Source organism: Drosophila serrata, unplaced genomic scaffold (genome assembly GCF_035046125.1).
Source record: "Drosophila serrata isolate PLE 108 unplaced genomic scaffold, ASM3504612v1 contig_240, whole genome shotgun sequence".
Lineage (NCBI taxonomy): Eukaryota > Metazoa > Arthropoda > Insecta > Diptera > Drosophilidae > Drosophila > Drosophila serrata.
This window is the reverse complement of record NW_028257138.1, coordinates 3,537,859-3,565,281: the sequence shown is the minus strand read 5'-3', so window position 1 is coordinate 3,565,281 and position 27,423 is coordinate 3,537,859. Positions and strand designations below refer to the sequence as shown.

Below are 27,423 nucleotides of genomic sequence, written 5' to 3'. Positions count from 1 at the left end.
AACCTCTTTTAAAATGTTCAAAATTTTGAAGAAAAAAATTTCAAAAAAATGTTTTTAGCCGAAGATGGCTAGATCGACTCCCCTGCTCATGCTGATCAAGAATATATATGATTTATGGGGTCGGAAACGACTCCTTCAAGCGCTACAAGCTTTTGACTGAAATTATAATACCCTGTAATGTAAGCGAATACAATTTTATTTTATAAAATATATACAAACTGCAAAAATTCCCACACAAATTCCCTTTGGTATACAAAAACTTTCTTGAGACTTCAAAAAACCAGCCGCTGGCGCCTCCAAAAATCAAACCCAGACGCCACTTGGACCAGATTGCATAATTTTGTAAAACCAAAGCCGAAAAATTGAGATCAAATTGAGGAATTGTAAATGTCAGCAGTAGTTTCTGCCATATCCAATTACATTTGAGGGGGGGTGGAGACCGAAACCCGGGCTTGTTTGGTCTCTAAGGGCGCACTCCAGTGACCCGATGTCAAGTGGCAACAGGTTGGACCGCCCGTTGAGCCGCAGACTTCATCTCAGACTTCCAACTTCGAGAGCCCGAAAAGCGAGACCCATTTCGAGTGTCGCGCCGCGGGGCTACTCATTCAGGGTTTTTTGCCTCAGCTCGGGCTCACTTGGATTATTAAGACTTAAGGATATAAGGTTGATCTTGAAGAGGATCTTGAGGAGATCTCCTTAGTCCCTGGCCAGACGCGACGCCAGACGGTAGCCGCAGCCGCAATTACCGTTACTTACCTGACAATATTTTGACTCACCTCAGTGGGAAATCATATCTATATATGTATATATCTATATATATGTGTGCCCAAGCTATATCTACCTGCAGCTCATTATGTCAAATTGAAATGTTGCCACACGGCCCAGACGGGAAAATGAAAAGAAAACTCAGTGAGATGGAAAGAGACAGAGAGTTGGGAGTCGGGAAAACAGGCCAAACAAGTTGCTGCCTTGATTCATTCTTTCTTATATATTTTTTATGGCCAAAACACCGTTTGAACGGAGGGAAATATAATCAGGCTTCTAGAATTATCAATAAACTATTTCTGAGTGGGGAGAATATAAAAAGAGAGGAAGAAATGTCAACTTAATAGGAGAAATGTTTGCTTTACCTAGGATACTATTCTTTCTTATATTTCTTAAGTTCTAGATTTCTACTAAAACCAAAACAAAGTAAGCAAAATGTATGGTAGAATTTTCAATAATTTCCAAATCGATAAAACCTCAATTATAACTTAATCCCTCCCACCTTAAACATATATTTCTCTTACCATGTAAACAAAATGTGGCTCATTATGTCAAATTGAATTGTTGCCCACCAAAAAACTCGACTTGAAAACCGCCCAAACGAGTCCAAGAAGAAGGCTTTTTTTGTGCAGATCTCTCAATGAGACTGCGACTTGTGTTTAATTTATGAGGAAGTTGGCGGCGAGCGTTTTGTCGCCGCCTAAAAGTGGGTAGACTCTGGGTAATACATCTCCTCTTGGCCAGCGACGACCACACAGGTCCATCTGGATGAATCACTGGAGAAGCGAGAACTAGAATCCAGAGGAGATTCAAGATTCTGGGGAGTCGGAGGAGAGTCAGAGAGAGAACAGAGCCATAAAGCAGGCCTACTTAAAATGCCATAAAACCGAGCAATTTATTGGGAACGCAGCCAGGCTCAATCCTCCTCAACAGCTCTCAATCCTCAGTCTCAATCCTCAATCCTCGGGACGAGCTGCCTTGATTGCAGTCCAAGTTGTTGCTTTTCCTTCTCTGTGGTCTCCGGATGGCGGTCTTTGGTCACTCGTATCGAAACATGCCGCTGCGGTGCATCGCTCCTTTGAAATTCAAATTTTATGAAGCTCATTAAATATAAATTTGTCGTTCCAAGACTCTCCAACTGGAACACAGAGACACAGAGAGACAGAGAGACTCTGCGGTGTATATACGACACCCAAATAAAATAATATAAATTAATTAACAAAACGAAGCCGAAATGAAGTTAAAAATTTGCATGAACACAGGCCTCGAAGCCTTTGGCGGTCGGTCTTGAGTTTCTACCTCTCCCTGCTCGATTTTTCTTCGATTTTTTCTGTGTTTTATTTTTTCATTTATTTTTCTGGAGTTGCGTGTGCGTAATCGGCCAGAGTTTTAAATACTCTATGGATCGCGGAACCAGGACCTTCCAAGGGGGCAGGGCAGCGCGTTAAATGGCCAAGTCGATCGTCGAGGGCCATAAACCAGGCGGCGTCTTTTAATGAGGTCTTAACTTTTTATAACGGTCAAGCCTGGCTACGCCTAGAGGTGAATATATATATTTATATATATTATATATATATATAAGCTAAAGGTGGATCCGATTCCAAGTCAGATTTGGCAGAGCCACACCTCGAATGCACTTGGTCTTAAGGCATTTTTTTAAGGCGGTAAATACCCTTCAGTTGTAAAATTAAAGAAGCAAGAGAAGCAGCCTATTAAAGGGTTAAGGATAAGCTTTAGGTTTTGGTAATAAAAAGTAATTAAAATAGTTATCAAGGCTTTATTTAAAAGAGTAGATAATAAATGCCATAAATATGCAATTAATTGTGTAGAAGTTAAAGAAGAATGTCTTATAAATTATTAACTTGAAGCATTGAAAAGGGAAAAACACCTATGTGTATAAAATTTGTATTAAAAAGATTTATAAAATTATCAGTAATATTCTGTATGCCTAAATAAAATAGTTGAAAAATATTTACAGCGTTTAAATATATAAATAAATATTTAAGAACTATATCTCGCCACATAAAACCTGTGTTTAAACTGATTCTTGAATTTTAAATATCAAAACATTTCCAATATAATGTAACAGACTCATTTTCAAGCTTTAAAAATATGTAAAAAATATTTTTAAAATTTCCAATCTCTAGTGTCTTCTTAACTAAACCAAAACTACAAAATTCTGCGGCATTTTTCAAGAAAAAATATATGTAGTTAACCCAAGAAAAACCTCCTTCGAGCAGGCGACAAACTACAAGAATAACTACAACTACAACTACAACCGGTGACAATGTTCAAGTGCAAAAGGTGCGCGCAGGCGCAGAAAATAAAACCTAAAAAAAATACAAATAAAAATAAATACCACCGAGAATCTGGCCGAAAAGGCAAACAAATCGAGAATGTCGGGGAAGGAGTGAAAATGCAGTGACAAAACCGGGAAAAGGAGGTACAGAAGGGGCTACACCACCTTTTGGTGTTGTCCCATGTTTGCGCAATATTTGCGACAAATAAAGCATAAAAACTGTTAAAGTTCACACGCATCAGGTCAAATATTTACACAAGACACAAGAGCCAACAAATATAGAATCTAAAAAAGAGAAAAATATAGAGAATTAAAAAAAACTCAATATCTAACCAGAGTCCAACTAAAATGTGGTCAAATCGCACACATTCTAATTAGCCACAAGCCGAAAGCAGTTTATGATAAACCGAAAGCCATAAAAAATTAGACAAATTAAAATGGCAAAATATGGACGAGAGAAAAATGCAAATTAAAATCGTGCGGCAAAAATACAACGATACAAACAAACAAATGCAAAATTATGTACAAAAAATGCTAAAAGTGGTCACTTGGAAAAATCAACAATCAAATAAATTAAACAAATATTTCTAACAACCAAAAAACCCGTTGTGGAGTTTACCAAAAAAGGTTAAACTGCATTTTGGATAACGTAAGGCATTTTCCCCGTCTTTTTGTGTGCGGCAAACAGACTCTTTTTAATTGCAGTCAAATCAAAGTCAACGGATTTTTTGAGGAGATCTTTTTATTCATTACTGACATTAATTTGACACTTTGACTGGCTTTCTCTCCCTTCGAGAGCGAGGAGTGTGTGTCTGTCTGCCTTTCTGGCTCTGTATCTTTACTGGGATTTTGTGATTGTGATTTTTCTGTAGTTTTATTTTCTGTTTTTTATTTTTTATTTGGCCTCGAGAGGGGGCGCCTTGTGTTAAAACACCATAAATAAATGTCGCCCGCTTATCGCCGGTCAAGAATCCTGCGTCGGCGTCCCCATTGAAAGACAAATGCGTTGTCAACGCAACCTGCCTAATAACCCATCATGATCATCACTTAGCCGGGCCCAAAGAGCAGCCCCCCGTCCCAGACTCCGACGGGTTCTGGGTTCTCGATTCTTGATTCTGGGTTCTGCAGTTCGAATAAAAAAAGACACTATCGGTTCTTGTCATCTGTCGGCGACATGCAGCAGAAGAGGGGCTGAGGCGGCAAGGGCTAGGAGAGGGGTAATGCACTGGGAGAAATGGAGAAATTAAATAAGAGGGGGTAATCTTTGGGGTATAAAATATTAATTTATATTTTCTAGGACTTATTAAAGCTAGACAAAAGCTTTTTAGAGCAGCTCGAAGTTCATATTGTAAAGATATTATAATGTTTCAAGTATCTTGTGCTTTTAAAATCAAATTTAATAAAAGAATTATTACTTTAACTCAAGTTTGCAATTATATATTTAGATTTAAATAGTCTATATAGATTTAAACTTCATTTTTTAGCTCTGCTTAAAAGGGATAACTTTGTCCCTTAACTAAAAGTTTGATAAACAAACGTTGAATGTCTAAAAAAGGTATTGGTGCTTGGTTGAAATTTTGTGTAATATAATTTCTCCTTTTCCCTAAAATATATATATTATTTCCTATTAAATTTGCTATGCATATTTTTAGATTTATATAGTTTATATATTTTTAAACTACATTTTTTAGCTCTGCTTTAAAGTGTAAGCTTGACCTTTAACTAAAAGTTTGATAAACAAATGATAAATGACTGAAAAGGAAGCTTAGTTCTATTTTGTATTATACAATTTCTCCTTTTCCTTTTAGTACATTTCAAGAGAATTCTCTTGAAGCTACCCCCATATTTTTTTAAGTGCCCAAAGAGAGAACCCAAAGCCAAGACTTGGATTCTCCGGGCACATCGGCATTTTGTTTTCAGCCGCCGACACACAAAAAAGGTCATTTCCGTTCCTCTGGGCCGTCGTCTTGCAACATGGCAACATGCAACACACAGCACACGGCACACACAGCAGCATCAGCATCAGCAGCAGCAGCAGCCACACCAAGAGGCAACATCTCGTCGTCTCTCTCTCTTGTGGATGTGGCATAAATTGTTGCAGTGTCCATGTCCATTTTGAGTCCAGGCACTCTTTGATGTCGCGCCTCCAGCCTCCGATGGCCGATGGCATCTCCCTCCCCCTCCCTTTAACCCCCCTGTCCCCTTGTCGAGTATTCAAATTTGGCTTCAATAAAACGACAGCCAACACCACCAACTACCAACAACAACAACAAACGAATTCAGTTAACTGCGACGGCCAATTCGAAAATCAAACACTTCAAAGTGATTGCCTGGCGGCGGCTTCTTTTGGTTTTGTGTGTATTTTTTTTGTTTTTCGTTGATTCTGTTGTTTTTTTTTTTCGTTTTTTTCTTTTTTGAGATATATACATATTTGAGGAGAAGAGTCAGTTTGCATTGATCAGTTATTGGCTGCGCTTGCTGGGTTACACAGACCAATATCGGCGGAATATATATATAGAGAGAGAGAGAGAGAGATGGTAACGTGACACGAAGGGGGAAATTAAAATTATAAAAATTATATTTTACAATTAAAAGTATTAAGTTAAATTTACTTATTAAATATTCTTTTGAATATGATATAGATCAGGAGATATATATTAAAGTCAGAAAGGTATTTAATGGTTTAAAGCCAAAAGAAATAAATTAAATGTCTAGAATATCTATTAAGTGCTTTTATTTCTTGTGAAATTTATTCAAATATATTAAACAAATTAAACATTGTTTTTGGCTTTCATTTAAAGTATAAAATACATATTAATTTTAATAAGAAAATGGAAAATTAATAATTTTTAAAATAACTAATTGAAGTAGGCAAAGGAAAGCAAAATTAAATTCTCTTAGAATCATTAAAAAAAATAAGTACATACAGTCACATTTTACAAATACTATGTGTGATTTTGTTTCTAAAGTTTTAAGGGTTTTAACATGATTTAAATTAATGAAACACTCAAAATTAGTTAAACAAATGTCTAACTTATTATCTTTTTAACAAGCTCTAACCAGAACTTGTATAAATATTCTCTTCTCCTTGTAAAGGGATTTATTTTAAGCTGGAGTTCAACTTTGACCATTTATCTCTTTTCAATTCCTGCTTCAATTTCCACCAACTTGCAACCTAGTTTAAATGTTGCAATAATTTAGTAAAGTTGCTATTTTATCGCTACATAAAATCCGGTCAGCATCTTCATCCCCCCCTTTAAATTGAAATCAACAAGAATCGAGTTGAATCTGGATTTTCTTCCCCTATTTTAAGCTCTGATGCTGCTACTGCTTCTGGTGGTGGTATTAACCCCTTTTGGTTTTGTGTTTTGTGTAATTAATTAGGCAAATTCATGCCCAGACACAGACACGGCAAAAGGATAGACAGACAGACACACAGCATCGATCGAGAGAAAATATATATGGGGGAACTTGGGGTTTTATGTGTCGTTTTTCGGTTGCTCTCGCCCAAATTAAGATAATGCCAGAGACCATTGTCAAAGCAACTGCACAAACTGCACTCAATTAAGCCAACTTAAGTCTGCTTCGAAGGAGAATGCAAAATGCAGATGACAATTGAAGGTATCAGAATCCAGAGGACAAACAAATCACACAACCAGAGACCGCAAAACTTCCTTTGAAGTGCGGTTCCGGGGGGGACAACCCACGCTCTGCCAAGACAATAGCCAGGGCCAAACAGGAACATGGCCTAATCAGTGGCCAAAACCCCTCCATACTCCTCCATCTCGGTGCTGTGCTCGTATCTACAAAATTGATGAGTCTGTCAAAATGTGAATTCGGAAAGGAAAAAGGAAAAAAAGGAGCGACCAGAAAGGGAACATCCAGCCAAAGGGGCACGTGTTCGTTCGTCCTCGCTCTGCGCTGTCATCATTAATTTTTTAAACAGGTAAAAGAAAAAAAAAAACAGAGAAAAAAAAGGAGGCGAGAAATGAATGAACCTCAGAACTGCGACTTTAACTCCGAAACTCGAATAAAAATATCCCTCAAGGGCTTCCAGGAAAAATGACACATTTTCCAAGAAGTCACGCGCTCTAAACTCAATTCCCCATATTCTCTCTTGAAGGTTTTTTCTGAAAACTGAAAGAAAATCAATGTTCTGATGAGGATAGATTTATAGATTATTAGTAAATCTTCGTTTTAATTGGTTAAGTCAGAAATATCATATGGAAAATATATTATAAAATATATATAACCTTTAATATACATTAAAAGGCACAACGCTAAATATTTATATCAGTTTCTTAGAACTTTTGGAGTTTAATATAACTTTTTTGATATAACAAGTAATATCTTTAATTTACCAACAACAAATTTACTTTCTTTGGCAGAGAAAAATGTATAAATTTCCCCTGGAAAATACCTCTTATTTTGTACTCTGTACCCCCGCCTTTTATGATCATGTGAAATTCCTAGTTAAATCCGAAGAAAAAATATAAATGAGAAGCGGCACTTGCTATGCTCACATTTATCCCACTAAAAAGCCATACTGCCTGTGTGACTGCGCTTTGTATTTACCTTTATAACAAATATGCCATAAATCAAAGGGTGCCCTTAAGCCCAACAACTACAGAACCCCACCTCTTCCCTTCTTTAAAAAAAACCCCTTCCAGATCCAGACTCGAAACAGTAGTTGCTTTTGAAATCGCGCCCATATCCGGCGGAGCTTCCATAATTTTTTGCGCCTCTTCTTCGGCCTCTTCGGGCCATATGTGAAGTTGGCCAAGAACCGAAAGCGAACCAAAACGTATCTTATCGATGCTTTGCATTTTGCATGTTGCCCCTTGTCGAGCAACAGCAACAAGCTGCAGCAGAGGGGGAGAGTGGTGGAAAAGAAGATGCTGGGGCAGCCATTGCATTGTATCTGTATCTGCGAGTGTGCGTGCGGTGTGTTGTATCTGTATCTGTGAAGTAGCCCCAGTTGATTTGACTGCAATTCTACTTGTTCCCCTTATTTCTCTCCTCTTTTTTTGCTTTGTATATTTTTTGGTCTTTGAAAGATTGCCGACACTGATAAGGCGCCGGAGGAGCCACAGAGTTAGAGGGGCTTGGTCCATGGAAAATGGAGGGACATCTTCTGTATCTTTTCAACTCACTTCTCGGTGGGCGTTTTCTCTATATATGCATAAGTATAAATATGCATAAAGTACCATCAAGAAACTCAATAACTCAAGTCTAAGTCATCTATCACCTATCCATCAGCAGACACGAAACGCCACGCTTGTAGTTCACAGATAAAAGTGACTTTAAGATGGTTTTATTCAAGCAGGAAAGTGTTGTAATTATAGAGGGATACTTTTAAGAGTATTAAATAATGGAAGTTTAAATAGGATGAGTTTAAGGATTGCTTATTAAATGTATTAAGTAAAAAATAATACTTCCTTTCATAAATTTAAACTAGAAAGTGATGGAAATTCGCTTATATTCAAATTTTATTATCAGGCTGAGTTCAATATGAAAGTTTACTATATCTTTCAGATAAATTGACGTTCGTTATACTAAATCCAATTCATCAACACTTAAAATGTACATTTATTGACCTTTAAAAATGGTATTAATTTGTACCTTTTACTGTATTCGATTACAAAACTGTACCAAACATACATGAATAAGTTCTAAGACATTTGATTGATATTTACAAAGTCAAAAATAAAGTATATAATTATTAAACATTTTATAAATTAAAACTCCTAATAAAACTCTAAGTAAAATCACTCAAAAACCTGCCTCACTTAATGTTTAACCACCCTTTAAAGACCCCTTTAATTTTTACACCCATTTTAAAGCCAAGCCCAAGGAGCAGCTGTTGGCGTTCGCAGAGTTAAATCAACCTTTAGATTTTCCGATCGCCTGGCAATTACCTCATGTGCAAACTCGCATAAAGGTGGACGAGGTCAAGAGCAATGGCCAAAAAGGTGCGGCCATTAAAACACATTTTGAACACCTTTTTCGAGCATAAAACGTGAAAACCTGCACACAGACACAGACACAGAAGATCAAGTGCCAGTCGTAGGTAGGAAAATGTTTCGTTATTTAAATGGGAAAAGATACAACTGGGGGGAAATGGAAAAACGAATGAGGAGGAGAGACAGAGCAACCAAGTGACAGGCGAAAATGGGAAACACGCAGCTTTTGGAAGCGTTTTCCACGTTTAAAAGTGAAAAAGCCGCAGTGGCCGCATGTGCCTCCCCCCTTAACCCCCGCCTGGTAGGCCGCATTAACCCCCCTCCTCCTCCCCCCTGGAAAAACCGCCGACACAGAGTCGCAAAAATTCATAGACGACAACACGAGACAAAATTGCATTTTGGTCCAATGTGTGCCTCGGTCTCTCCACATCCCCCGGAAAAGCGAAAAACAGAAAGAACCGCGACGCGTCAACCCCTAGGATAGAAAAATAAATAAAAGCAAAAAGTGGGGTTGCTTCTGCTCCCATTTGGGGAGCCACCAACAAAATGGCAACATAACATGCAAAAGATACGCCGCAAAAGCGGAAAAACCCCCCGCTCATTCAAAGCGGAAAAGCAGCACACAGGCGGCGCAGGAGTTGCGCTTAAATTCCCATTACAGCCATAATGGCTGCGGGTGTATCTGTGTGTAAGTGTGTGTGTTGCAGGATGGGTGTATGTGTGTGTGTGTGTGTGGCAAAAGAAAAACGAAAACGAACTGCGCAGGATCATTAAGGCAGGAGGCAACACACAAGCTGCGTAGCCCCCCAAAATGCTCTATCTCCTTCGAAAAGGAAGAAAAAATATGCGAAAAAAATAAAAAAGCAGGAGCAAGAAAATACTACATAGTTTCCAAATGCGAAATTTCAGGAATTTATAAAAACACAAAAGAAAAAGAAAGAGCAAGATAGGAAACTAACTTTGGGAAGGCAAAATTTAAATACCTTTGCAGATCCCAATTTAATTATAAGATCGAATCGGAAATCGATTATAACTAAGCTTCTAATATTTGCTTTCGATATTTATCGATATTTTTGTATGACAATTTTATGCGACAAAACAGAGCTTAAAAAACTCATAACTCAGTCAAAAAAGCTTTAAATTTAATTCGGAAATCACTCCTATGCTAGTTTTTATAAGGTTTATAAATCTGCGTACTTAGTTAAAACACAAAAAAAAATTAATTTTTTTGTTGAATTTTAAGCTATTTTAATGGCCTAAAAAATTTTTGAAAAATTTGAAATTTTTTTTCTTTGTGGGAGATGGCTAGATTGATTCGCCTTGTGATGCTGATCAAAAATATATACGATTTATAGGGTCGGAAATGACTCCTAACCGCATTATGAGCTTCTGACTAAAATTATTTTTTCAAATATTTGATATAAAAATATATTTTCTATATTTTATTTTATTCAATATTTTCCAAATCTTTTTCCACCCATATTTTTCTTCGCGTGCAGACACACAACAAAGGAAGCTGCCCCCCCCCCCCAAAAAAAAGAATAAAATCGCAAAAATGGTGGCTCCCAAAAAAAAAGTGAAGAAAACAGAAACACGCACACAGTCAGCCAAAATCACACATGCCTATATAGGGTAGTATTATATAGCAACATTTTGAAGAGCAAAAAAAAGAGATATATAAAAATACAGGGAAAGAAGGAAAACAAGAAAAAAGGCGCACACATGCCCCCAAGCTATCCAAAAGATACTTTCAAAGAGAGAGAGAGGGAGAGAGAGGGAGAGAGAGAGAGAGGGGAGAATGGAGAAAGAGTCTCGGCAATTGGAGGCTGAAACATGGAAGTAAATGCCGGCTGTCCGTCTGTCCGTCTGTCTGTCCGTCTGTCTGAATCCGAATCCGAATCTGAAGGTACTTTCAGCTTGAAGAGCAACAAATACTCAGCAAAAAAATTACAAGCCAAGTGCGAAGGCTTTCTACATTTTTTTTTTTTTTGCTGAGATTAAAAGAGAACTTAGGAAATACCCTATAAAATAATTAATTATAATAATAAATGCAGAGTTTCTTAATAGTAAAGAAGATATAAGTCAGAAACCCACTACTTGACTTCAAATGTTAATTTCAGGTACTTTTTTGTAGAATAAAAAGAAAAAATGCTTCTAGAAATAATATTAATTTAATAATATTCAAAATTTTTTATATTTTCAATTTTAAAAATTTAGTTTCTTCATAATTTTTTATTTTTACCTAGCACTATGAGAGCTTTAAACAACTTTAATCATATTCTGCTCTTACAAAATTTAATATCTTTGACTGATTGGCTTTCGAAATTCTCTGTACCCCCTTTAAAGAGCATCCAGAAACCTCGAAAAAAATTACAAAAACCCACATAAAATTCGCAAAAAAAAAAACGAAAAAGAAATAAGGAAAAGAATATAACCGAGGGAGCAGCAGCAACAATAAGAAAAACAACAAGAGCAATGGACAACGGCAGCAGCCAGCAACTTGTCTGCTCCGCCTTTATAAATAATTCATGTGTAGCTACAGCGAGTGCGAAAGATACGCAAGATACAGATACACCTCCCTGACCCCCCTTTGGATGCCCCTAACCACTCCCCTTGAAAACAGAAACAACAACAGCAGCAACAACGAAAAAGATACAAGAAAAAACACACACTGGCAGATACGCGGCCACGTTTAAAGATACAAAGATACAAAGATACAAGCAAGGCAACAGATACAGATTTTATCTGTGTGTGCTGGCGAGAGAGTGAGTGTGTGTGAGTGTGCTGTGTGTGTGTGCGTGAGGCAACGAAACATTTAAAACGTGCTAAACGCGCGTCAAAGTTTTTCTTAATTTTTCATCGGCAGCAGGAAAAAGTTGTCCCTCTTTTTTTTTGTATGTCGTGTCCTTCTCTGCCAAGGATTACAGGCAGCAGCAGCACATATATATATACATATATATTTTTATTTACTAAGGGTTTGTGCTTGGGAAATCCAAAGCGGGGAAAATGGGGGCAAAATCGGAGTAGAAATGGGGCGGGGCTTGTACATAATGTGGCAATGATTGCATTGATTTTTTTTGCTCCTTCTTTTCCTTTTGGCAGGAAAAGTTTTTTTCGAAAGGGAAGAGGAAAACTCAACTTAAATACTTGAAAATGGTTGCTGCGTTTTTCGCCCAGGATTTATGAATTTTTCAAATGTTTTTCCTTCGCTTTTTCCCCCTCCCCTATGGCAGAGGGAAAAACTTTTTGGCAGTAGAAAGTTTCGCCGTTTTCCCTGCCCGGAGGGAAAAACTCTGGGATTATTTGATAACAGTTTGTTAATTAGCGCCGTCTTTGCTGTCTCACTTTGCTATTTGTTTACGTTTCCAAAAGGCATAATTGGCAAAATGAATTTAAGTTTTTGCAGCAATAAAAAAATTGGTAAAAACAAAAACAAAATGCTGAGGCAAGCAATTTGAAATAAGCGAGGAAAATGTGGATACATCAGGGGAAAAGTTGCAAGTGAAACAAGTTAGTTGGGATCTGAAGGTTTTTTTGCCGACGGCTAAGAATTATTTGTTGGGATTTAGTTTTGGTTATATAATTATAAATAATTGGTTTGTAGATATAAATATTTAATAAGGATTTTTTTTGGCAAGGTATAACTGGAGTATATTTTGAAATAATCAAATATAAAAAAGAAAGTTTCATATTATGGATGTAAGATATACAAAAATAGATCTTCTGACTTTTCTCTAAAATGTAAATAAATTATTATAAGCTCTCTTAGCTTATTAATCAATATAGAAAAAAAAAAAATATTTAATACTTGGTATAAGAAAAAATCGTAAGAAAATATATTAATCTTTTTAAATATTAAATCTTATAAGTTTTCTTGTTCTTAAAAACATTACTTACATAGTTATATTATAGTTATAAATAGGTATATATAGTTATATTTATAGTTATTATTAATATTTGCACAAGAAAAACAATCTCTAGGGTATTGTCCCTTTCCCTGTTACTTTTCCTTAGTCAATCAATGAACATTTTGTAACTTTCAATCTCTCGATGGCATTATTTTTTCCTGTCACAAAATAAAATCATAAATACTAATACGAATTTTCCTTTTCTCCCCATTTTCTTTTTGCAGAAAAACAACGCCTGTCGCATTGCGTTGGCTGTGGCGGCCAAATACACGATCAGTATATCTTGCGGGTTGCCCCCGATCTCGAGTGGCATGCGGCATGTCTGAAGTGCCAGGAGTGCAGGCAATTCCTGGACGAGAGCTGTACGTGTTTCGTGCGCGATGGCAAAACCTACTGCAAGCGTGATTATGTTAGGTGAGACTTAAACCAAAATATCAATCAATAAATACACAAGAAATCATGGTTAAAATGGGGATAAATCAATAAAGAAATAACAACACTTTGCTACAATGCTTACAAGGTTTAAAATGAGTTTTGTTGAATGTTTTGCTTCTATAAAATGTTAAGTAAGATACCTAACTATCCTATTATGAATTCAAATCTATAACTAACAAGTTTACTCTTAAATTTCCCCTAAAACAACAACCCATTGAACCCTGACACCAAATAGAACTCGTGAGGAAACCCCATAGGTAGCTTCCAGTTTGAAAACATTATCTAATTTCCACTCAACCCAAGCGATTTTTCGAAACCCAGAGAATATTTGCTCAGCCCTCGAAACCCGCAACTCGGCTTGTCATGCGCCTTTTGGCCTTTTCATCAGTTTTTCAAACTTCACAATTGTAGCGTCCGGCAAACGTTTTATTTACGAGTATTATTATTATTATTTTCTTCGTTTTTGTTGCTGTTAGCCAGCCTTGTTAGCCCATCCAATTAGCCCAAAGATGCCAGATTTACAGAGATCTAGAGACTATATACTACATGTTCTGATCAACAGCTGGTCCAAGTAGCCGCTACTTTGGGGTTCCATCATCGCTAAATGTATGACGTGCAATAAAAAATAAAATAAAGAAACAGCCTCCCTTTTTTGTTGTATTTTTTATACTATTTGTGTTTCTTTTTTTTTGCCATCATAAAGCCGGCTATCGGTCGCAACTATTTGCCATGCAAATCTTTGAATAATTGATTAACACGTGCAAAGCTATAAATTAACACTTTTCCACCAGCAGCACACACGGCGCGCTCAGATGATTGATGAGCATGCGACTCGACTCACCCGCAGTCATCGATGAATGTAGTCGCGAATGTCGGCAAAAGTCTGACAAAAGAATTTTTATTTTATAGCCATAAACGAGCTCCTCTTCCCCCACCTATCCCCTCCCTTTTGTACAAAATTTCGACCCTTTCCGTGAACTTATTCAAGGCTGCGTTTTACAAAGCTTTAATCATGGGATTTTTATGTTACAGTGATTGCAAGAAAATCTTATTTCCTTGAAAATAATAGTTCTTTGGAGGAAATATCCAGTTGTAGATCCTGGTTTATAAAACAGAGCAGTAATTTTGCTTGTTTCCTTAAACATTTTGTATAATTACGAAAGTGGAAAAGATATTCTATGTTAAGACATTTATCTACTCATTTTGCAATGGAAGGAAAAAGGTTAAAAGTTTGGTATAAATTCTAAATGAAAAATATTTGATTTTATCCTAAAAGCAAATGAAATAAATGGTTTATATAGATATTTAATATTTAATATATATATACATGTTTAAAAAAGCTTATAAAAATTATTATAAAATTTTTAAATGTATAATTTCTATTTAAATTTCCTATACAATGAGTGATTCATTGTAATATTTTAACTTCCTGTTTTGAGAGTCAATAGTTATGGTTTATTATTTTGTTTAACACGGATATGGCATTATTTGTTTACGGCTTTAAGCTTATTAATTTAAGTGCTACCTTGAATTAGGAAAATTATAAGCAATCAATAATAAAAGTAAGGCCATAATTAGGTTATAGCCAGTAATGAGAATAACCTTGAATGAATAATTTAATTATACCAATTAATTTACTCCAAAATATTTCATATTTAATGGTGAAAAATAACCTTATTTTTTATGTCATTTATATATTTATAATATTATATATATATATATATATATATATTTATATTCCTTACTTTAAGCAATAAAAAATGAGATTTTAGTACAACAAATTAATTTAAACTAATGTTAGGATAGGCTACTTTATTTAAATCAAAGAATGCTTTCAAAAATATTAAATATTATATTATTCGTTACATAAATACTCATATTTATCTTATTTAAATCCATCATTTTCAGATTATTTGGTACAAAATGTGATAAATGCGGCAACTCCTTCAGCAAAAATGATTTTGTGATGCGGGCCAAAACGAAAATCTTTCACATCGAGTGCTTTCGCTGCTCGGCGTGTGCGCGGCAATTGCTGCCAGGTGGGTTTCCTTCTCATATTATTATTAATTATTATTATTTCATTTACTTTGTCAATTTACTTGCCTTTACCTTTAATATTTACTCAACAAACAACGCATTGTTTACTCCCAACCCAAAAAAAACAGGTGATGAGTTCGCGTTACGCGATGCCGGAGCTTTATATTGCAAGGAGGATCATGATGTTCTCGAGAAATCCTCGCAGAGCAGCCTCACCTCCTCCTCGGTGGAGAGCAACAACAATATTAGCAGTAGTAACAACAACAATACCAACCTTAGCAACAACAACCATTCCAGCGAATTGGGTTCAATGTCAGGTGAGTGAAGTGTGGACTTTGGATACTTGATTTCAGGTGCTTCACTTGCTAAATTTTTGGGGGAAAAACAAAAGAAGAAGGAAGGCTTTCCAGAGAGATTTTATTTGATTACCAGAGAAGGGTTCTTCGAGGTTTCTGTTTATTTATCATAACAATGAAACCCTTTAGCATAAAGCTCTTCAAGTTGAGGAAATATTATCTTTCATTGTCTGAAAGTCAGGCTTTTATTAGCTCTCTGTGAGTGGAAAATGTATCTCAATACTAATTCCTTCAAGGAAAATCCTTGTTATATATTTATTTAGTTTACTTCTGAGGTGTTTCATTGACTTTAACTTCTTCCAAAAACCCACCTTAATTCAAGAAAAGAAATATAATTCCATTTGAAATCTTCCCCAATACTTAAATTATAATTTATCTGGCAAACATAAAAATCTTGGTCATAAAAAAATCAAGGTAATTAGTTGAAATTCCAAACTTGTTTTCCCAGTTTAGCTTCCAAACAACCCACAGTTATCTTTTTCACATTTTCTTTATGGAAGCCACCAGAGACCATTTCCTTTTCCACTATCAACTGCGATTTTCCCGCCGCATTTTTCCACCGAAATGCGAGTGAGAGAGAGATTGCCAATCCTAATTAGCCCAAATTGGTTGGGTTCTGGTGAATGGTTCGGCATCGGGTTTTGTTCTCAGAAAAGAAAACAGCGTTACATCCTTGTAACTGATAGATAGATAGCGGCGGGCGGAAGGAGTGTCAATAGGAATCGGCAAACGTCAAACAATGTTCGACAATTGTCAAACCATATCGTCAACATAATCTCATTGTTTAACCAGAGAACGAAGAACGAGTTGGCCAGGAAACCTTATCAACATGGGGCGGCGTTGTCAAACAGAATGGATGCCAAACGTGTGTGGCTTTTTTCCCCTTCCTTCGAACCCCCACTTCCGCGTCATTTTGCAAAGAGTTTTCCTAGAGGACAAACAAAAACTTCACAGTGCATTGAAGCATTCAAGCGGGCAAACATTGACAAGCAACTTCTTGGGAATTGGACTTTTTGTTTGACTGACTTCGATCGACGGTTCGATGGTTCGATGGATCGATGGATCGATGGGTCGACGGGTCGTATGATCAATCAGCCAAGTCGAGTCCCCATTCATAGTTCGGCATATATGTACACATATTCACTTGCCGTTTATTTGTGCTCAACTCGAAAACGGCATGCAGTCTGCTCGAGTGTTTGCCAAACGCGCACAGATCGCGGCAACTTTGAAGTCACTGAGGCACTGAGAGAAAAGGGAATGTAATGGGAATATAATAGGGAATAATTAAGGGGACTTTAAGGTTATAAATAGGGGAACATTCTATGAAACTAAGTAGTTAGTGTCTTAAGAAGTTAGTGAGTGAGAAGTGAGTATTTAAAGAAGTTAAAAACTTAATCAGTTGAACAGAATTAGTTTTGCTTCTCAAAAAACTAAGAAAGTGATCATTTTTTCATTTATTTATTTACTTTAGCCTTTTAAATAAGAAATATAATTATTGAAACTATTCAAAAAGTTAAATTTCTTTACAAAATGTAGTACATTTTTATGTTTAATCAATATTTTGATTAATAAAGTTTCAGAAATACCTTGCATATCTCTTTTTCACTAGCAAATTTACTTATTATTTAAATGGCTTTGCTATTTATGTATCTTCATATCTTCATTCTCAATAAATACCATTCAAACTATTCAAATTTAACCTGAGAATATAATTAGTGAATATTTAATATAAAAAGAATGATTTCCTAAGCAAAAAACTAACTTCTCTCCGATTTAAAGGTACCCCAAACACTGTAAAAAATAGTAACCTTGATTTACCCAACAGTTTCTCAGCTATTTTTGGCAATTTGCAACCCTCGATAAGAGGCAAAGTATGGCAAAGAGAAATTCCTTCAATAGAAACACACCGCCAGTGATAGACATCGAATTGGATTGATCAAAACGATCGAAAACTAGATAACTTCATGTTTCGGGGGATGTGAAACACGACTTAATTACCCAAAAGATCGAAGCGCGTGTGCCTTTGATCTACACATTTGGCGCTATATATATCTCTTCTTTTTTTTGGGTGCAAACAAAAATAGAAAATAGAAGCAAAAAAGAACCCAAAGTGTGGTATCTTCCGAAACGGCACTTCAAAAGGCTGACTTTTTTTGCCAAAAATAGCCAACAAATTGATGAAATTCCTTTGTTTTTTATTTGCCATTTGCAGATTCAGGCAGTGAATCGGGCTCACACAAAAGTATTAGGGAAAAGCGACCCTCGGGTCCCTCGGATGGCAAGCCAACGCGAGTACGGACCGTGCTCAATGAGAAGCAGCTGCACACGCTCAGGTGAGTTTAGTTTTGGAACCTTTAAATAGGTTACTTTTAAGCTTATTTTTTAAATATTTAAATATTTACGATAAACCCCTTCTGCAGAACCTGTTACAACGCTAATCCGCGACCTGATGCGCTCATGAAGGAGCAGCTGGTGGAAATGACGGGTCTCTCGCCCCGCGTCATCCGTGTTTGGTTCCAGAACAAGCGTTGCAAGGACAAGAAGAAGACCATCCAAATGAAGCTGCAGATGCAACAAGAGAAGGTATGACTGCCCCACTCTGAATGCAATGGGATTTTCTCTAACTTGTTTAACCCTCCTCTCAGGAGGGTCGAAAGCTGGGCTATGGCGCCATGCAGGGCATACCCATGATCGCCAGCTCACCGGTCAGACATGACTCACCACTGAATCTGCAGGGACTCGATGTCCAGACATATCAACCGCCGTGGAAAGCCTTAAGCGACTTTGCCCTCCATGCCGATCTCGACAGCAATGGGGCAATCAATACGCACACGCCCGCATTTCAGCAGCTGGTCAATCAGGTGAGATTTTACCTGAGGATTTCTCTAACCTCGAGAGGAGAGAGAAGTCTTTTTATGATATAAAACAGGAACTAAATTTAGACAATTAACTAGGAGAAACCAGCTTCATCATACCATTATATCCTATCTTAATGCATACAAAGCATAGGACATACTTTCGATATAATACTTTTGCGATTGTTTTGAAATTTTGTATAGGGATAGATCATATCAAAACTTAATATTTGGTTTCAAATTAATCAGTCTAAACTAAATTAAACTAAACTAAATTGGGAGATACAAACTTCATCATACAATTATATCCTTATTTTCGATGTAATACTTGTCCGATTGTTATGAAATTTGGTATAGGGATAGATCATATCAAAACTTAATATTTTGTTTCAAATTAATCACTCTAAACTAAATTAAACTGGGAGATACAAACTTCATCATACCATTATATCCTATCTTAATGCATACAAAGCATAGGACATACTTTCGATATAATACTTGTCCGATTGTTTTGAAATTTGGTATAGGGATAGATCATATCAAAACTTAATATTTTGTTTCAAATTAATCACTCTAAACTAAATTAAACTAAACTAAACTGGGAGATACAAACTTCATTATACCATTATATACAAAAACAAAACATGGGATATATTTTCGAAATAATACTTGTCCGATTGTTATGAAATTTGGTATAGGGATAGATCATATCAGAACTTAATATTTTGTTTCAAATTAATCACTCTAAACTAAATTAAACTGGGAGATACAAACTTCATCATACCATTATATCCTATCTTAATGCATACAAAGCATAGGACATATTTTCGATGTAATACTTGTCCGATTGTTATGAAATTTGGTATAGGGATAGATCATATCAAAACTTAATATTTTGTTTCAAATTAATAACTCTAAACTAAACTAAACTAAACTAAACTGGGAGATACAAACTTCATTATACCATTATATACAAAAACAAAACATGGGATATATTTTCGAAATAATACTTGTCCGATTGTTATGAAATTTGGTATAGGGATAGATCATATCAGAACTTAATATTTTGTTTCAAATTAATCACTCTAAACTAAATTAAACTGGGAGATACAAACTTCATCATACCATTATATCCTATCTTAATGCATACAAAGCATAGGACATATTTTCGATATAATACTTCTCCGATTGTTATGAAATTTGGTATAGGGATAGATCATATCAGAACTTAATATTTTGTTTCAAATTAATCACTCTAAACTAAATTAAACTGGGAGATACAAACTTCATTATACCATTATATACAAAAACAAAACATGGGAATTATCGATATAATACTTGTCCGATTGTTATGAAATTTGGTATAGGGATAGATCATATCAGAACTTAATATTTTCTTTCCAATTAATCAGACTAAACAAAATTTTAAATTACGAAATACCAAAAAATATAAAACGTAGATAACACAAAAGCCATAAATCAATATGTAACTAATAGTTTATCTTCTCAAATAAATTCATTTTAAATTAAAATCAAGTTTAGTAAGCTTTGCCTAAGCCAATCAACACAATACAAACAAGATTCAATTCTATACTATAATAATTTAAAAAAAACAGGTAAAAGGCAATACAAATCATTTAAAAATACTAGAAAGAAGCAAAACATGAATAAAGTTCAATCAATATGATAAATGCAATTACTAAACATCATCAATAATTTGTTTTAAGGCTGTCTAATATTATTTGTTGCCTTTACATTAACTCCAAGTATAATTAAAGCTTACAAATTATTATTTACTCAATAAAAAATCAAGTCAATCCTTTGCAACTCTATACCCAAGACTAATTTGAAACCTATTTCTCTCTCGCCTTAGATGCATGGCTATGACCTGAATGGGATGCCAGTACTACCGCCGCATCCGCATGGCCACCCAGCGCAAGGACCGCCCCATCAGCATCCGCCGCCCCCAGGTGGACCGCACAATCACCAGAACCCGAATCCCCAGCAGAATCCCCAGCAGCAACAGCAGGGACCCGGGGGCAGTAGCCTGGACTCCGGGATAACGTCGCACCATCATCCGGACAGCACCGACTCCTACGTGACCTACCTGGAGAGCGATGACAGTATGCAGGGCAGTCCGTAGACAATCGAACAACCGAATCTAATCCAGCTTCTTTTGTTGCTCCCAGAATCCAAACTGGCGCTGACCCCATCGTCCTCATCCTCGGCCTCGGCGGGCACTTCGATCTCCTCGCCGCCATCGGGTGGCGGAGCAGGGGGCGCAGGTGGCTTGGGTCTGGGCGTGGGCGTAGGTCTGGGCCTGGGGCTGGGTGTCGGTGTGGTGGCCGCCAATCAGTCGGCCACCGAGCAGCTCATGCAGATGCTCCAGAAGGTCACCGGCTCCGCATCCCCCGCCCCACATGCTGTGCTCTAGGAAGGGGATTCAAATACCAGGGATAAAGTCGAACTTTGCTAACGAGAATTAGGATTTCGAAATTAAAATTAAATTCAGGAAAATTAAAAAGAAATTTTATTGAAAGCTTGTGGCATTTTCTAAGAATTTATAAACGTTTATTTCAGTCTTATTTTCCACGATTTTTTAAGGATTTTTTAATGATTTTAACTGGAGTTAGAATGCACTTAAAGTATATATTCTTTGAATATCTAAAAGTAATTATTTAAATTTGCTTTTAAAGATGTTTAACATAACATATTAAAGTCAAAATCGTCATTAAAAAAGTTATTCATTTAAAAGATAATAAAAAAACAGAGAAACATGAACATTATTTTTTCAAAAACTGAAAAGTTCCTAAAATGTAGTTTTACCGGCAAACAATTTTAAAATCTGTAATTTCACAAACAAATCTTCAATATTTTAATTAAAGAAGTTTAAAAGCCACATTTTTTACGAAGACTTAACATTTTTTAACAGACTCAAGCCATAGTTAAATGTAATTTAAAAATAAAAACAAAAAAGGTTTTAAAGGCTACTAAAATCTGATCTTTACAATGAATTTTAATAAGTAAATAATTCCCTTTATTAAATTCATTTAAAGATACGTGCTTTCCCAGTAAATTTCAAATTATATGAAGCTTAAAAAATAAATTTCAAATTATAAAAAAAATCCTCTTCGAGTTAGCAAAGTTGGACTGCAAATTTGGGTTTTGTGCAATCATTTTTGCCCTTGTTTTATTTATTATTCTACTCACACTCACTCTCACCCCGCTAATTTGTGTTGTGTAAAGTTTAATTCTAATGTCTTGAATTGTATAAAATTTATAATTTGAATTTCTGTTTGATTCGGTGCCAAAAAATAGTCTGTAGGCCGTTGGCATTTTTATATATTCCGAAATCTGAACTCTTGGCTCACATTTTGTTACACCTTTTGTTGTTTGTTGAGTTGGGAAAAAGAGGTATATAAATATATATATTGGAGAAGAAGGAAAATTTAAGAAAAAATGCTCACACACTTGAAAAGTTTTAACAATAATTTTTGCCCTTAAAAAAAGATACAAAAATTATAACAAAAAAAGGAGAACCAGAACACGTTACTTCGCATCAAGTAGGGAATTTCATTAAGCATCAATTTGTAAATAACTTTTATAAATATATATATATAATAAAAACTATAAACAAATATATATATTTTCATTCAAAATGCAAAAAAAAAGGAAGAGAAAACTGACTCGTGTGTATTATATGCGGAGGAGTAGAGATAAACCCTAAAAAACCACGCACTTGGCAAAAAAAGAACTTGTAAATCGAATTAACAATTTAAGTTCAATAAATTGTATGGCAAAAAAAGCAACCACAAAAAAACACAAAATTATTATAAATAAATAAATGCAAAAACAACTTGAAAAAAAAACAAAGTGAGAAAGAAAAACTGTAACTAAAATCTAGACTTATTTGTTAGTTTTTAAACATTTCCGAAAATGCATTATAAAAGCGGAAAGCGGGGGAAAAGATTGAATAGAGATCGAGTGAAGGCGAAAAATGTACCAAGGATGTTTATATAAATTGTTTCGTAAAACAACCTAATGTATTTTCAATAATATTTAACTAATATTAATAATAAACAGTGCATAAGTAATTTTAGTAACTATAGAAAATGTTTAAATGAAATTACAAACGAAAATAAAACCACAAAACCAAAAAAAAAAAAAAACACAAAATAATATTAAAAAAAAACTAATGGACTTTTGATTTGGGAAATATTTTAAATGCGGACTTACCGAAATTTTAACACTTCTTAGTTAATAGTTTTTTTTTTTTTTGTAGAAAATCTGCAAAGAAGAAAGAGAATTTTTAAGTATTTAAAAATAATGTAAGAAACTTTAGTTTAAATTACCCGCCATTAACTGCTTGCTCCAACTTCTTTAACATAAACTGCTTATTACGACTGCTTTCACTTGAACTGCTTGTATATCGACTGCGTTGACTTAAACTGCTTGACTCACGACTGCTTTACACTGCTTTGACACGTTAAAACTGCTTGCTCTGCTAGTGTGGCCAGTCAAGCTATTCATTGCGTATCGAATATATATATATATCGATCACAACATCGATAGTGACATCGATAAAATATATCAAAGTTCTTACATCTCCAAAGGGAAGAATAACAATCCGGAAAAGTCGTTCCCAAGTTTTTCTTCAATTTCTCTATTAAAAATCCTTCAAAATGTCCATTGCCAAACGTGTGCAGGTGCTCAATAGTGTTATTCAGTATATCCACAGTTTAATTAATAAACTTTATCCATTATTTAGCAATGGGCGACATTTGCACGCACATGGCACATCTACGATTGCACCTGGCAGAATCCGTTCGAGTCGGCTAAATTAATAAAAACGCACCTGATGGGCCTGCACAAGCCTATTTATCATCCCATGAGTAAGTGTCCTTCATTCTGATACGTTTTCGTTGACCTATTTAACGCGGAAAACGTGAAATATCCATGTTTTTTATGAGGCATTTCGCTTGCAATTACATCACCGGCGTGTTTTTCCTTGTTGTTGTTTTTGGTGCTGCCGCTGCAAGTAAAAAAAAAAAACGAAAACAAAAATAAATAAAAATGTGAAAAATGGTAATTATTAAGATCATTTAAGTTGCAATCAAAAATTATTAATAAAACTTAAATTAAATACATATAATAAAAATTTTTTAAGTTTAATAATTTCGATGTATTTTTCTGTTATAAAAAAATTATAAAAAAAAAATATCGTTATAGTTTATTATATTATTTATTAGCTTTCGTTTCATTCACATTTCCACTTGTGCTTATGTACTTCATGTACATTGAAAATTCTTACACCTTCCAGTAAAGGTTCTTTTCCCAATTTCCAATCGATATTCCCCTCTCTTATTATTCCAGAGCCTGGAAATACCGCTGCCATTTTGATTGCAACTCTATTTCTTTTCCCCTTTCTATACACATTCTTTTTACCGTTACTTGTGCACTTCTAGGTTAAGCAAGTCATTCCCAATGGGCACAGCCACTAAAACTCCGTACAAATCGTTTTCCAGATGACTGTGGTGACCATGTAGTGCTCATCAACACCCGGGAGATCGCCCTGCCCGGCGACGAGTGGGTTAAACGGGTCTATTTCCACCACACCGGCTACCCGGGCGGCGCTTCCTGGACGCTGGCCTGGCAGCTCCACGAAAAAGATCCCACGTTGGTGATGAAAAAGGCGGTGTACAACTCCATGCACGGCAATCTGCAGCGGCGGCACACCATGCAGCGACTCCACCTGTTCGCCGACGATCAGGTGCCCGACGATCTCCTGCAGAACGTCACAAATCAGATTCGGACGCCGCGGCCCGTGCCCCAGCGATTGGATCACATTGATAAGGAGACGCTGGAGAACTTCCCCAGCATCATGGATTATCCCAAGGATTACATTTTGCGTTGATTTGTTGAATATTTAATTGTAATTAAGCGAAATACACTTTACACACAGAAAAAAAAAAAAAAAACCCGCGCATTTTTTATAATGCGATTTAAACACTTTTGAGAGGTTTTCCCGGTGAAAACCCAATGTAATGACCTGACCCGGCACTTCGGGCACCTGTTTACACACTTTTCCGAGGCGGATAACACTTGAAAATCGGATAAAAGTCCGGAAAACTGATTTTCGCGGCCATTTGGTATTATTTTCCACAGTAGTATGACCATTCAACGAACTAGCTAAAATGGTATTATTTACCTTCGCTGAAAAGTTTGGTATTTCGTATGCACAGTCACACTACGCGTCACCGGTGATTTGCCATTTTCATCTCGTTTTTATTATTTATTTTCCATCTAAGGCGACGCCTACACTGCATTTATATACTATATAGTAAGTGATGTATCTGAACTATCCGAAAACCACCAACAGCTGTTGGAAAGAACCACAATTCGGGGCTTATCTTGCGGCTGGATTTTGTTTTCTTAGCGATAAGCTTTATCGTTGACTTTAAAGCCTATATAAAATCCATTTTTGCGCTCTTCTTTCAGTTCCAACTCGCGGCTTGTCCACTTTGAACAGACCTCTCCCGATTTACCAAACACAAAAACGCTATATAATGGGTCGCTTGGGCACTGTAGATCCCAGCTCGTACTCGCAGCCGGATTTGGTGACCACGGAGCACAGTGTTCTCAACTGGAAGGTGGACTTTGCGGCCACGAAACTGCAAGGAAGTGTCCAGCATCGTTTTAATGTTTTGTCTGGCAATCTGGAAAAGATTGTGAGTATAGCAGTGGAAGCTGGGAGAGCAGGAAAAGAACTGGAAAGTCATCTACTATTCCTTAACATATTCCATTTTGATCTCCTCGTGCAGCTCCTGGATGTCCGCGACATTAACGTGACCAATGCCACGTTGCTGGCCGGAGGCACTGAGCTGCCGATTAACTACTTCATTAGCGATCCCGTGGACGATATTGGCCAGAAGCTAACGCTGGAGTTGCCATCAGGAACGGCTAAGGGCAGGTAAGAATCACACATCAAGCTAGATAATCTAATCTCGATGAAAGCTCATAAATAATCGGAAACGAAATACTTGTGTAGCCTCAATGTTCGCATCGATTACGAGACCTCGAGCAGTGCCAGCGGGCTGCAGTGGCTGAATCCCGCCCAGACTTTGGGCAAGGAGCATCCCTACATGTTCTCACAGTGCCAGGCCATCCATGCTCGCTCGGTGTTTCCCTGCCAGGACACGCCATCGGTGAAGTTCACCTACGATGCCACCGTGGAGCATCCCAATGAACTGACCACCCTAATGAGTGCCCTCATTGCGAAGAAGGAGCCTGGAAAGACCCAGTTCAAGCAGGAGGTGCCCATACCCGCTTATCTAGTGGCCATTGCCATTGGCAGACTGGTTTCCCGGCCGCTTGGCGAGAACTCCAACGTCTGGGCCGAGGAGGCAATTGTGGATGAATGCGCAGAGGAGTTCTCAGAAACTGCGGTCATGCTAAAGACCGCCTCGGAGCTGTGCGGCCCGTATGTGTGGAAGCAGTATGATCTGCTGGTGATGCCACCATCCTTTCCCTTTGGTGGTATGGAGAATCCTTGCCTGACCTTTGTGACGCCAACCCTGCTGGCTGGGGACAAGTCGCTGGCCGATGTTGTGGCCCATGAGATTGCCCACAGCTGGACGGGTAATCTGGTGACGAACAAGAACTTTGAACACTTCTGGCTCAACGAGGGCTTCACCGTCTTTGTGGAGTCCAAGATTGTGGGCAGGATGCAGGGCGCCAAGGAGCTGGACTTTAAAATGCTCAGCAATCTCACGGATCTGCAGGAGTGCCTCCGCACTCAACTCGAGAAGACTCCCGAGCTGAGCAAGCTGGTGGTGAACCTGTCCGACTGTGGACCCGATGATGCCTTTTCCTCAGTGCCTTACATCAAGGGTTCCACATTCCTGCGGTATTTGGAGGACTTGTTTGGCGGACCGTCTGTCTTTGAGCCCTTCTTGCGGGATTATCTGAAGAGATATGCCTACAAATCGATTGAAACGAATGATTTTAAGGCTGCTCTGTATGATTACTTCAAGGATACGGACAAGAAGGATCAACTGGGTGTCATAGACTGGGATTTGTGGTTGACCAGCGAGGGCATGCCTCCAATTATTCCCAAGTAAATATAAATTTAGACCGATGTTATGCAATTATAATAATTAAATGCTTCTAGGTTTGACGAGTCCCTGTCCAATGTCACAAAGGAGTTGGCCAATGTCTGGAGCTCAAAGACTGTGGCCGAACTGAGCGACAACAAGGACATTAAGCAGACCATTTCCATACACCAACTGATTGATTTTCTTGGAAAACTGATCGAGAAGAAGGACATTGTTGACCTGAACGAACGTAAGATTGAGCTCCTCGAGTCCACATACAACTTGAAGGGATCCAAGAATGCCGAGGTTCGCTTCCGCGTTAATCGTTTGATTATTCGTGCGCGTTTGATCAAGCGCCTGGAGGAGATTCTCGAGTTTGCCAACTCTAATTTCCGCATGAAGTTCTGCCGTCCCATTTATCGCGATCTGGGAGCTTGGCCTGAGGCTAAGCCTGCGGCTGTTCGCAACTTTGTGAGCGTCAAGGATCAAATGATGGCCGTGTGCTCGCACACCATTGAAAAGGATCTTGGTTTGAAGTAAAATTTAAGTCTGAATATTATGATTTTGTGCATTTTTTCAAAGCATTGCTGTAAATTCAACAATAAAATTGTTGTATTGTTTTAAATTCAACAAAAGTTATTGTATTGTTGAACAATTTATTAACCTATGTTATTTGATACCCTAAATTAGGTCAGAGGGTCAATTATGTTTC

At 36.8% G+C, this 27,423-nt stretch overlaps 2 protein-coding genes and 2 long non-coding RNA genes across 6 annotated transcripts in view; 2 read left to right on the top strand and 2 right to left on the bottom strand.

Annotated features, from left to right (window-relative positions):
- tup (LIM1_Isl and LIM2_Isl domain-containing protein tup) overlaps window positions 1-22,569 on the top strand; it is a 29,704-nt gene extending 7,135 nt beyond the window's left edge. Inside the window, exons 2-9 of the mRNA XM_020943325.2 lie at window positions 13,160-13,349; window positions 15,279-15,409; window positions 15,536-15,724; window positions 17,976-18,096; window positions 18,184-18,346; window positions 18,409-18,624; window positions 20,492-20,741; window positions 20,808-22,569. Of these exons, the coding sequence (XP_020798984.2) occupies window positions 13,160-13,349; window positions 15,279-15,409; window positions 15,536-15,724; window positions 17,976-18,096; window positions 18,184-18,346; window positions 18,409-18,624; window positions 20,492-20,741; window positions 20,808-21,052 (1,505 nt within the window). The 3' untranslated portion in view covers window positions 21,053-22,569. The remainder of the gene's footprint in view (window positions 1-13,159; window positions 13,350-15,278; window positions 15,410-15,535; window positions 15,725-17,975; window positions 18,097-18,183; window positions 18,347-18,408; window positions 18,625-20,491; window positions 20,742-20,807) is intronic.
- The window catches only part of LOC110176818 (uncharacterized), a 120,497-nt gene extending 97,592 nt beyond the window's left edge, over window positions 1-22,905 (bottom strand). Inside the window, exon 1 of the long non-coding RNA XR_015271170.1 lies at window positions 22,855-22,905. This is a non-coding gene — a long non-coding RNA (uncharacterized LOC110176818). The remainder of the gene's footprint in view (window positions 1-22,854) is intronic.
- A 271-nt stretch (window positions 22,906-23,176) lies between these two features.
- On the top strand, window positions 23,177-27,346 carry LOC110176852 (large ribosomal subunit protein uL13m). 3 transcript variants are annotated; one of them, XM_020943322.2, is made up of 6 exons: window positions 23,177-23,324; window positions 23,387-23,510; window positions 25,117-25,346; window positions 25,440-25,588; window positions 25,667-26,734; window positions 26,789-27,346. In XM_020943322.2, exons 1-6 carry the CDS (start codon window positions 23,301-23,303, stop codon window positions 27,249-27,251), a joined length of 2,058 nt encoding a protein of 685 aa, XP_020798981.2. In that variant the 5' UTR covers window positions 23,177-23,300; the 3' UTR covers window positions 27,252-27,346. The 3 variants fall into 3 exon arrangements, with proteins under 3 accessions (XP_020798981.2, XP_020798983.1, XP_020798982.2); XM_020943323.2 differs by lacking the exons at window positions 23,177-23,324; window positions 23,387-23,510 and adding an exon at window positions 24,729-24,958; XM_020943324.2 differs by lacking the exons at window positions 25,117-25,346; window positions 25,440-25,588; window positions 25,667-26,734; window positions 26,789-27,346 and adding an exon at window positions 24,144-24,777.
- Window positions 23,575-24,784, bottom strand: LOC147643981 (uncharacterized). The gene is made up of 2 exons (XR_015271172.1): window positions 24,064-24,784; window positions 23,575-23,650 (listed from the first exon to the last, which is right to left on the bottom strand). It is a non-coding gene; the product is annotated as an uncharacterized LOC147643981 (long non-coding RNA).
- Window positions 27,347-27,423: the final 77 nt, after the last annotated feature.

What these genes read in the sequence shown, in the direction of transcription:
- LOC110176852 (XM_020943322.2), top strand. Translation starts at nt 23,301, where the DNA reads ATGTCCATTGCCAAACGTGTGCAG. An exon ending in TCAGGAACGGCTAAGGGCAG is followed by an intron (nt 25,589 to 25,666) that starts GTAAGAATCACA and finishes ATACTTGTGTAG; the next exon opens with CCTCAATGTTCGCATCGATT. An exon ending in ATGCCTCCAATTATTCCCAA is followed by an intron (nt 26,735 to 26,788) that starts GTAAATATAAAT and finishes AAATGCTTCTAG; the next exon opens with GTTTGACGAGTCCCTGTCCA.